At 40.4% G+C, this 11752-nt stretch overlaps 1 protein-coding gene across 1 annotated transcript; it reads right to left on the reverse strand.

Annotated features, from left to right (window-relative positions):
* Positions 1-104: 104 nt before the first annotated feature.
* SMIM8 (small integral membrane protein 8) lies at positions 105-6420 on the reverse strand. The gene is made up of 3 exons (XM_074368654.1): positions 6306-6420; positions 3053-3204; positions 105-1351 (listed from the first exon to the last, which is right to left on the reverse strand). Exons 2-3 carry the CDS (start codon positions 3185-3187, stop codon positions 1193-1195), a joined length of 294 nt encoding a protein of 97 aa, XP_074224755.1. The 5' UTR covers positions 3188-3204; positions 6306-6420; the 3' UTR covers positions 105-1192.
* Between the last annotated feature and the right edge of the window lie 5332 nt (positions 6421-11752).

The raw sequence follows: 11752 nt of genomic DNA on the forward strand, positions 1-11752 counted from the left end.
TAACAGCCAACAGCAAAAGATAATATTTTAAAAGGCATTTTATACCACCTGAGTGCATTTTAAACTATATGAAGTGCACTATATAGAGAAACATAGCAAAGAAATTTAGGGTTCAGTAGTAAAGATTTAATTTAGTTGCATGTAGATAACTCAGTTAGCTAAGCTCTTATATCTACAAATCAGACATAATTACATTTTCATGTTTCTTGCAAAACCACCATAAAGCACTAGAAATTAAAAACTTACATCATGATAAACTCTGCCTGTACAATTATTATTACTTGGTAAAAATATATGAAACAAAACTTCAAAGGTGAGATTTATTACTGAACTCTAATTCCAATGATTTGGAGAATGGGGCAAATATCTAGAAGTGAAACAGGTCTAGAACCCTCATCAGGAAGAGTTAAATTACATGAGGTAAACCCAGGACAGTAAGGAGACCTTCTTTTCTTATCTGAGTAGTTATTTTTAAATAACTACAAGAACTCTTGGTCTTATGTTTATAATATCACTTTAACATTAATTTACAAAAACCAAAATAGATAACATTTAGTTGTAGTCAAATAAAAACATCAAGCCTCAGTATAACATACTTAAAAAAAAAAAAAAGAAAAGCTCCAATTACTTTAGGTTATTCGCTCATTTAATCTTTAACAGGTGTGTGGGAGTATCAGCATCTCTTCAATTGTAATAAAATTCTGGGCCAAAATTAGCTGAAATGAAAAATCAAACTATATATATGATTTGTGACCCTGTAAAAACGATTTGCTTTTAAATGAAGGCTTTACAATAATTTACCATTATTTCTTCTTCAAATATAGGTCCCATGCCAGGTGTAAAATGAATAGTCTTTGCAAATAGCAAAACAAACTAAAACCCTCAAGACAGTTGTAAATGCACAATTCCCCTTAAAATACTATGCAAATTTAATTCATGAAAATGACTTCCATTCTCCTGGCACTTTTATAAGAGGATTTAATAAAAGAAAATATTGTGAAGCTCTTTCTGTGGAAAAAGAACGAGGCAACGACTATAGGACAACACTCACTCCAGAGGTCCGGCTGTAAGTGCCACCCTGCTCCCTTACTAGCAAATCCCGGAACAAGAAACATGCTTTTGTGCGGGCATAACCTTGAGTGGAAGATTTCAGAGCCCTGCCATGCAGCTCCGTCCGCAGTCACCAGCACTGCTAATCCCACTTAGACGTTCTCCTCCTCATGTAACTGTGCCCCTCACTGTCAACAGCTTCATAGAGGTCCTTCTTATTCTCTTGTGTTGCATGTAGATAACCAATATACGCCACGCAAAGGGAAAGGGTTATCAACCCAAAAGCCATTACGGGTTTGTTCTGTCAAAGAAAACAAATGATAAGGCCTCATTAAGACTAATCATTTGAGGAGACTCAAGTATCTGTCTTGGTTCCCTGTTCATCTGCCATGTCTTTATTACCACACTGGCATTCCTATGGCAATATTTTCATTTATAATAATTTACTCAGTTTTCTATTCAATTAATTCGACTCCTGATAAAGACCGTACAAGACTCTTGCCCCTCCTCTCCACAGCCAGGACATCTCCCACCTTCACCTTCAGGAAGGGGAGCCTGGGAGAAGCACAGGGGGAACTAGAGGCCTGGAAACTGGTCCAGCGCTCAGTTTTCAGTGCTATCTGTGTGATGTGGAAAAGTTGCTTAATTTCTCTGGACCCAAGGTTCCCATTTGCAAATCTTAAATTAGTTAATTTTATTAGGAAGTGAGGAACGAAGTATACATGCTATTCTCACCTGAGTTACAGATAATTAGCAGAAAGCCTTTTGTGTCATAAAAAGGTACAGCAAAACGGATACACTCTTCTCTGGGAACTTACTCTATTCAAGAAATTTAGTGATTACAACAGATATGCTGTTATGATAACCTTGATTTGCTGCTGAAAAATCCAAGACCCTAAGAGGTACAGTGATGTAGCTTTGAATATTTTTTTTTAAAGCTTTTTAAGTTTGTCTGTTTTTTCTTTTTGCTTCTGTCACCATACCTGTTGTATTACTATTATTTCAGATCTTAATCATCAAAAAAATAAAGGTCAAATTTTTTCACTTGGATGGACACCTGAGAAAGGCCACAAACACAGAGCAGTTTAAATCTGCAATTCCTGAAATGTATTTGGCAATTGAAAGAACACATTAGTTCAAAGTTTTTAAAACATTCTACCTTGATTTAATGATTTGATTGTTAAATTGAACTATTTAACTTACAAATAGTTTATACTGGCAACTATGTTACTAAAATTCTAATCATTATATTTAAGTACATTTTATAATGATTTGATTTGATTTACATTTATTTAAAAATAAAATATGTCAAGTCAAATATACTCAATAATTTGCTCCAAAAATATCGGTAACTCCCTAACAGTGTACAAAAGCATGTTTTGAAATTTTTCAAGAAATGTTTGCAATATCCCATAGGTTAAAATATTAATAAAGCCTGGAATTGTAGACTGTAAGAATGCTCAGATTTTCATTGTTTTGTTTCAATGGAAGGTCCTGTTTACTCAATAGCACATGAGGAAATGATAAAAATTTCATTAAAATTAATGCAGCTATTAAAATAAAATTTTAAACAGGTATTTGAGAAGCTGATCCATTAAAATCCAACCATTTTCCATTAAAATTCTCAAATGCTCTCAAAATAATTAGTTTTACATGTATATTTAGTTAAACAGTATTTAAGATTTTCCTTGGGGGAGGATATAGCTCAAATGGTAGAGTGTGTGCTTAGCATGCGCGAGGTCCTGGGTTCAATCCCCAGCACCTCCTCTAAAAATAAATAAACCTAATTATCTCCCCCACCCCCATCAAAATAAAACAATTAAATAATACAACAATTAAAAAATATATATAAAAGATTTTCTTTCCACCTGCCTTTTATTCACAAAGAGGTCTTTTAGTTAACATAAAGTTTCCATTATAAAATCCAATGATACAGGAAAATAAGATTTCTGACAGCCTTGTTAAATTACACATAAATTCTTATCCTGGATGTATTTCTTACAGGTTTAATAAAGAGCTCTGGATTCACAGCTCGAAATAAAGTTGTGGTGCGGACCCCTCTGAGCCCTGGGTTTCCAAAGTCTTTCTCCTTGGGTGTCTCCTTTTTAAAGGCTGGAGGCTCAGGTGCCGAAGACATCTTGATTTATTTAGTACCTAAAAATAAAATAAGAGACTCTTTTTCCCTTCAAGATTATTATTTTTTTTTTTTTTTGGATAACGGTTTTTAAAAAATCCTGTATTCATTCCTTTTTAAAATTCCAGTCCAGATATACACCAAAAGAAACTGTCAATTATTTTATTACTTTGTATAACACAAACCTTCTAAGTGGCGCTTTAAGTTTTGTTGGGGGAAATGGTTATTTTTACTTTTCATCTCTTAGAACAAGCTAGTGAGGTACCCAAATGTTGCTTTCCTACTGCGCCCAGAGCCTGGAACACTTGTTTTTTTGGTCTGAGTCACAATGCATCTTGTTCTATGCAGAGGGTACTGTGGGTGGGAGTGGCCAGAGGGTTAGTCACACTTTTATTTCCTTCCATTCTTTCCATCCTCACCTTCCAACAGCCCCGCCAGGACACCCATCTGAGAGAAGTGCGAGCGTTCCTTTGCTCAATTTCTCCTACAGATCCACTCCTGTCTCACCTCCCCTTCCCACTCCGCCGCCGCCCCCTCAGCACTGGAACCAGGCAGGAAGGGGCAGCAGCTGTCTGTCCTCACTCCCCTCTTGCCTGTCGGCCACTCTGGGAACAAGTGCTCTGCTACCTCCTTAATCCTAATATCCTTCTTTCTCTTAATTACTCTAAATCTATCCTATCCAAGTATGTCTTTGGCTTCTGGTCCTCCCAGCTGCAGTATCAACATTTTATGAATATTTTTCTCTTCTAGATATTATTAGACAAAAGCATATTCCTAGGGAGGGGTGTGAGAGAGGGGAAGGTTGGAAGAGAGCAGGTGGGGAAAGAAATCTTCCAAAGAAAGGCTGAAATTGACAATAAAATTCTTCAGGGGAAATGCTGAACCCTATGGTACGATAAGGTCAAACACTCACATTTAAACACTCTTTGGGGCTTTGTTCATTCAAGTATTCTTTAAGTCTTTCATTTTACATAGTCTTTATAAAAGCAATTATTTTTGTAACACTATTTCTTATGGAGAAAATCAGTTTAGTTTTTTTCAAGTTTTTGAAAAAGACTAAATGTTCAATGGGAAAAACTCAGCATATGCACTATCTGAGCACAGGAGTGTGTTGTGGGCAGAGCAGCTGTCCCTCAGGGAGAGGATACTGCATTTCACTCCTTCCATCCCCTGGCCAACCATTCTCAGCCCTTCATTAAATAACCTCGCCTCCTCTGGGTATGTGTATTGGCTTCATAATCACAGGGGAGCAAATGAGGGTTTCTGAAGCCCTGGGGGTCAGCAGACTTGCCAATGACAACGTTCTCATCTTTTCCCTCCAAGCATGCATCACAGCACAACAGAGCAGTAGTCAATCTCTGTTTACCTCCTTTACAAAGTCTACCCTGGACACAAAGTATATGAAGTAACAACTGGTAAAATACTTATTTCATCAGCATTTAAAACATCATTCAAGCTGTAACTAGAATTGTTCTTTTTTGTTTGTAATTTCAACTATATTCAAGTCACTAATTTTCTGTGCTGGAACAGTGATTTTTTTTTCACTACTGACAACTTCTGAAACAATTCCATAATATGCCTAAAATTTGTTCAGCAGGCATACACTTGTTTGAAACTTATCATGCCTAAGGTTGGCCAAAAAAAAAAAATCCAAAGTTTTCTGCTGAATCAGCAGTCCATTCATATGCCCATATGTTGCACAAACTTCTTGAAACTGTTGACTGAAGAAACACGCACAACCTAAACGTTGTGAGGTAAATTTTATTTGGGGACCTTACTAAGAACTACACCCTGGAAGACAGCCTCTCAGACAACTCCGAGGAACTGCTCTGAAGAGGTAAATAAGGAGCCAGAATATAAAGGACTTTTTGCTGGGGGAAAAAAATGTAGTTAGTTGAGCATCAAAAGATTACTGCTAATCGCAAAAAAACAGACATCTCAAGTTACTTATTTTTGCGCTTTTCCACGTATGGAAAGATGCAAGAGTCTGGGCTCACTGAAATGATTCTTTAGATATGCGTCTTAACTACCTAGGGCCAGAATCCAGAGCACAGACTATTTCCTATTTTTCTCCCTCCTGAATTCTCCTCAGGTGGTCATCTTCACCATCGAGGCCAATCTCCTTTTTTAAACAAAAAAATCTAAACCCAAAGAGTCTGTTTTTGCTGATGGGAGAGTGAGCTAATCCAGGTCTCTCAATTTCCAGCCTGCCCCTAGTCCACCTCTCCAACCTACCCTACTCCTAAATCAATAAGGCATATAAATTATTACAAGCTTTAAGAAACATACAACTGTTATCATTTAAATTTTAAAAATGAATTCTGCATTTGTTGTTTTATTTATTTTGAGGGGTGTAATTACGTTTATTTATTTTTTAGAGGAGTTACTGGGGATTGAACCCAGGACTTCCTGCATGCTAAGCATGCACTCCACCACTTGAGCTATACCTTCCCCACTGCATTTGTTGTTTTTAATGTTAAAAAGAAAAAAAAAAAAAGCTATTAAAGTACCTTTCCATCTCTTGAATGTATTGTACCTAAACAAAGGAGAAAGGATTTGACAATGGAGGTTGCAGACTATCTGAGGGCTGGAAGGAATTATTTGGGTCCGCTCTCCTCCCCTCCCCATATTGTGCTACCTGCCCCACAGCTTACTTACAGATTTTTAAAAGCCTCCAGAAAAAAGAAACTGCACGCAATTAAGTTCCAGACATTGTGTTGCAGGGGGAACACAAGTCCGTTAACAGCTAAAAAGGAAAGAGGCATCTCAGGTGAAAACAATTACAAAACCATTTTCCCCTAAGTAGGAGTTTGGTGAGATGGGATACCAAAAAACCGTCCAGGAGACGGGAGGGTTCTTGGGGGTGGAGGTGCCCATAGATGGGGCAGGACCAGGCTCTGGGATGCAAGGGGCGGGAAAGGCGCCCCGTGGGGTCAGAGGCCTCCGTGCCCTGGCTCGGGGCGCCCACAGAGTGGCAGGACTCGGGCCCGAGAGAACACCGCCGAGTTCGGCGCATTTGGGCAACCGGGCCCGCCAAGGCAAGAGTCAAGCGCGCGGTGGGGCAGCCGCCCTGTCCCCACCCGCAGGCCCACGGCCCCGCCACCCCTGTTCGGCCACTCACCCGCCGCGGGGTCACCTTCTCTCCGCCTTCGCGGCGCTCCGCCTCGTCTCCTCCAGCAGGAGAGAGCGGCTCAGCGCGCCCGCCGGCTCTGCGCCACAGCGGCCCCTACAGCCCGGAGACCGCGGCGCAGACGCGCGGAGGCAGCGGGGACCCGGCCAGCGCCGCTCTTCCACTTCCCAGTCCCTCCTGCCTGCCTGCGGGATTGGCCAGCTGGAGTTTACAAGGAGCAGGGCGGGGGTGATTGGTTTCCTCCTTTTTTTTTTACCTTGAATTTTCAGCCTCCTAGGTTCAGATTACTTTCCAGTTTCGTATGTGTGTTTTCTATAAATGAAAGGAGACATCACCTCAAACTACATAAATGTATTTAGTGGAAGAGGGAAGCTTTCTGATTTGCTAAAGAAAGCTTGGACCTGGTCTCCTCCTAGTCCCATTTTAGGGGCACAGTCAGATGTACGGTTAATGCTCTGCCACTCTATTAGTGCCTTGAGACTCCATGTGCAAGATTTGTGTGGCTACGGTTGCAATAAGAATAGATACGGATGCCGGTTTGCATACTTTGCTGACATTGAAGTTTGTTGGAATACAGGTTGTGTTAAAATAAATGAAACAGAGTATCAGGTGTCCAGATTTTGGCATGGATTTATGTAAAGCTTTGGCAAATGGATTTTGAATTTAAAACTGGTTCTCTCAAGACAAATTAATTTTAATTTGATGTTTAATTTTTAAAAGTTCATTGACATCTAGTATTAGAAAGCAGTCTTCTGACAAATAAGTTAAATTTTAATTAAAAATCTGTAGTGTGAAAAGGTGTTTGACATCATTAATCATTAGGAAAATGCAAATCAAAAGCACAATGAGCTATTACCTCACACCTGTTAGAATGTTTATCATCTAAAAGACAAGATAACAAGTGTTGGCAAGGATGTGCAGAAAAGAGAACCCTCATGCACAGTTGGTGGGTATGTAGATTGGTGCGGCCACTATGGAAAACTGTATGGAGGTTCCCCAAGAAATTAAAAATAGAACTACCATATGATACAGCAATCCCACTTTTGGATATATAGCTAAAGTTTGTGAAATCACTGTCCCAAAAAGATACCCGTACCCTATAATGTTCATTACAGCATTTTTACAATAGCTGAAGTATGGAAACAACCTAAGTGTATTTCAATGGTTAAATGGATAAAGAAGACGTGATATACATATATAAATATACTATTCAGCCATGCAAAAGGAGGTCATTTTCGATGACATGACGGACCTTGAGAGCATTATGCTAAGTGAAGTAAGTCAGACCAGAAAAGACAAATACTGTATGATCTCACCTATATGTGGAATCTAAAAAAGAGAAACACAAAGAAACGAAGAGTAGAATGGTGATTACCAGGGGTTGACAGCGGGTAGAGGAAATGTGGAGATGTTGGTCAAAGAGTGCAAGCTTCGGGTTATAAGATGAGTAAGTTCTGGGGATGTAACCGTAGTAATGAGAGTTAATAATACCGTACTGTGTACTTGAAAGTTGCTAAGAGAGCAAATCTTAAATGTTCTTAACACAGAAAATAAATAGTAATCATGTGATGTGATGCAAGTGTTAGCTAATGCTATGATGGTAATCATTTTGCAATATATAAGTGTATCAGATCAACACTTGTACACCTTAAACTTCCACAATGTTGTGTGTCGTCAATTCCACCATTAAAGCTGGGTTGCGGGGAAGTTGCCCACAAAATCAGCCAAAAGGCCTACATATCAGACACAAAAGTCTCTCCAAGAGTGGGTGGGGGTGGGAAGGCTGTGTAGTAAACACAGAACAACTGAGAGCCGCAAAGCTTTGTTGTGTTATGTGATCAACATACCCACATGTTCTTCTTATCCCTTAGGGTTCTCTTCACTAATGAGTTAAATGCCAAATATTACTATGTAAACAAAAGCACTTTTACCTTCATGATTATCCAAAGTGATCAAATAAAAGAATAAGGACTAAGAACCTGCAAAAAAAAAAAAAAAAGGAGCATAAACTGTGGGTAAAGACAACACAGAAAAGCCTAAAGGCCTTGTCAATTTCATGGATATGAATACAACACAAATGATATGAATAGACAATAGTTCTTTCCAGTTTATGACGCTTTTAAGACATTACTTGGAAGAATGACGCCAGTCTGAATACAGCTTTTATAATCCTCATTTTAAATAGCACCATCAATATTTAATAACATTTAACAGGAGATCTGGTATTTGCTAGGATTAGGAGATTTTATATTTGATGGGATCAGCTGCATAGAACAAAGGTTCATCTCGGGGAAAATGCATTCAAATTTACAAAAGATACATGTTTAAATCAGAAGTTCTCACAGTGTGCTCCGGGGACCATGCTAGTGGTCTGTGCGCCTTCTCAAAGGAATCTCAGGTGTGCTGGTACTTGTTGTTTTCAGGCAAGAATCAACAGTTGATTTACAAGATATGATAAAAATCATATTAATTTATTGGTGTTTTGTCAAAGGCAGGCTTTGTTTTGTTACTGTTGCTGTAATTTTTGTAATATAAGTGCTGGCTTCTTTTCCCTAACCTCAAGCCAAATCAGAGCAGGTGACATAATTGATGTGGGCTCAGGGAATATCTAACACCACTGAGTGAATTATTAGCTGACAAACTGGAAAAAATTAATCATGTTGTGGTATAATGCAAAAATAATCTCAATTCTTCGCTCCCCTGTCTCCCACCTCGCAACCCCTGTGTCCATATCCTTATCCACACCCTCCCACTCTGACTCTGGAATTGAATTTGTGACCTATTTTGGTTAATATGATGTTAGCAAATGAGCTCCAAGCAGAGGCTGAAAAAGTGCTTGGACTGGTGGGTATGCCCTAACTCGCCTGCTGGAGATGAGAAACGCGCAGAGCCAAACCAAGTCATCCCAGCCATTCCAACTGAGGCCAGTCTAGAATGGCCATCAGTCAGCTTGCCCCCAGACGTGTGAGCAAGCCAAGATTAGCAGAGCTACCTGCCCAGATCAGCTGAGCCTAAATGTGTCTTGTCGTTTTGTTATACTGAGATTTTGTTGGTAGTTGGGCAGCATTATTACAGAAATAGATAACTGATACACATGTCCTCCATTGTCAATTCCCTGGAATCTAAGAGCATCTGCCTGGAAGCTTGAGGAGTAATCTTTGTTTCCAGTGGGGACTGTCAGAAGAACCAAGGTCTTGTTATTTATGAAAACTTTCTTGTGGTTTGATATCATAGGAATATCTGTTATGGGAAGGAAATAAAATCTATCAAATGATAGGAGACACAAATGAGTAAAAAAAAAATTAGAATGGGGGAACCTATTATTTCGATGATCACAATTTCTTATCACTGTTTTGCTTCCATATAGCATTTTTAGCAAAACTGTTTTTTGATACTTTTCAGGTTATTACATATTTATTTCTATCACATTTCAAGATACCAGAATCAACAATGTTTATTCTATATGAATTTTTCTGAAGTCTCATAATCTCAAAGTACCTTAAAAAGAAGAAAATGGGAAAACATTTTTTATTCAATTGTTCTTTTAAAGAATGAAGGAGCAGAAGTTTTTTATCACTGCAGTTAGGTTCAGTTTAGTGAAAACAATTTTGGTGCATTCAACGTGACAGGTACTATACTGGACGCTGGGAGGGAGCACAGACATTGACATATAGCCTCTGCCCTTCAGCATCTTAAAGATCTGTGAGGGAGACAGATGTGAAAACAGGTCATTGCAGTGTAATGTGGTAAGTGATACCACAACGATCTGCACAAGAGTTTATGGAAGCTCAGAGAAGGGTACCTGGCTTGGCCTGGAGGTTTGTGGCTGGGAGGGGCTGATGACTGAGCTGAGAGTTGGAGCGCTAATTAAGGCAAGGAAATTAGGAAGGATGTTTTAGGGCAGGGGAACCAGAATGAACACAGGCCTCAAAGTGTTCAGCCAAGTAGCATGATGTGCTGTGTTTAGTAGTCACTGGAGAGTGAATAATAAAATGGAAAATGGGAAGAAATGAGGTTGGGGAACCAGGGGCTAGCCTAGGAGGGCTCATACCCATCATAAAATACTTGGACAGTGATCTGAAGCCATTAAACCAGGAGCGACGTGGTCAAATTTCTGTTTCCCATAGACCTCTGTGAGAACGGGATGGGCTAAAGGGCACAGAATTAGTTGAAAAGCCAATGCGGTACTCCAGGAGAGGGAGCGTAAAGGCCTGAATTAGGCCAGTGATAGGCACTACAGAGAACAGGGGCCACACTTTGGTGGCATTAGCAGGGAAAGTTAATAAGACTAGTGACCGATTTAGATGGGGGCAGGAGGTGGTAACAACGAGGAAACTAGGAGGATGTCGTGGATCCTCTGGGGCTCCACCCAGATCCCTGCTTTGGGGCGATGCAGAAAGATCTGCTGCCGACTGCTCAGAGCTGCTCCTTCGCGGGGCATTCCCTCAGCTTCAGGAAACCGCCTCACACCGTCTTTCAGGGGTGGCCTGTGACCGGTGACTGGTGAGGAGGGCACAGAAAGGCCCAGCCCTCGTCTCAGTGTGAGAGAACTCTGACGGGCTGTCCTAGCCTCAGAGCCTCCGGCAGGATCTGCTGAGACCTCAGTTATAACCACCCGTGGGACAGCTGCTCCCTCTGCCTGATCCTGCCTTTCCACTTCCTTGCAAGTGTTTTACAAGCATCTCCCAAGAGTGCTCCCCAGACAACCTTCTGCACACAATTCTCCAGCTCAGGGCCTCTTGCTAAGGCATTTAGTCTCAGACAGATGACCATCAGGGCTTTGACTCGGGCAATGATGCCACTGGCTAAAAGCTTAGCTACAGAAGGAAATGCAGGTTTGGGAGGTGTAGGCAGACAGAAAAAGAGTCCAATTTGAGCTACCTGTGGGATATCTAGATACATATGAGGAAGTCAGTGTAGGCATCTGAAGTTCAAGGGAAATAAAGATTTAGGAATCAATAGAAAGATGATAGTTAAAACCAAGAGCGTGGATGTGAATATGTCAGGAGGGGTGACAGAGAAAGAACAGTGGGCCAGGACAAGACACTGGGAACATCAAGATTTAGGGAGTGAACAGAGCAGGAGGATGTCATGAAAGAGTTTGAGAAGGAAGGATCAGAATGATGTGAGAACAAGGAGGTGAATATACTGACAGCTAAGGGAGTTGAGATGATCAAGAAGAGAGCAGATGAATGCAGAGGCTTCTTTGCCACCAAACTCCCTTCCAAACTATCATTCTCTTTTCTAATGCAAATCTAATCATGTCACTCTTCTGCGGAAACTTTTCGGCTGGGACCCTCTCTCTTACCCCTGCCCTTTCTTTGCCTCACTCCTCCCTCCATAAGGATAGTCAGGGAGACATCACACCCACAGCTCAGCTTGGTGAATCAAGGCCTAGTAGAGGCGGGAAGAGCTTCCAAGACAGGCCTGCAGGTAGT

This window comes from Camelus bactrianus, chromosome 8, assembly GCF_048773025.1.
Source record: "Camelus bactrianus isolate YW-2024 breed Bactrian camel chromosome 8, ASM4877302v1, whole genome shotgun sequence".
In the NCBI taxonomy this organism is placed as follows: Eukaryota; Metazoa; Chordata; class Mammalia; order Artiodactyla; family Camelidae; genus Camelus; species Camelus bactrianus.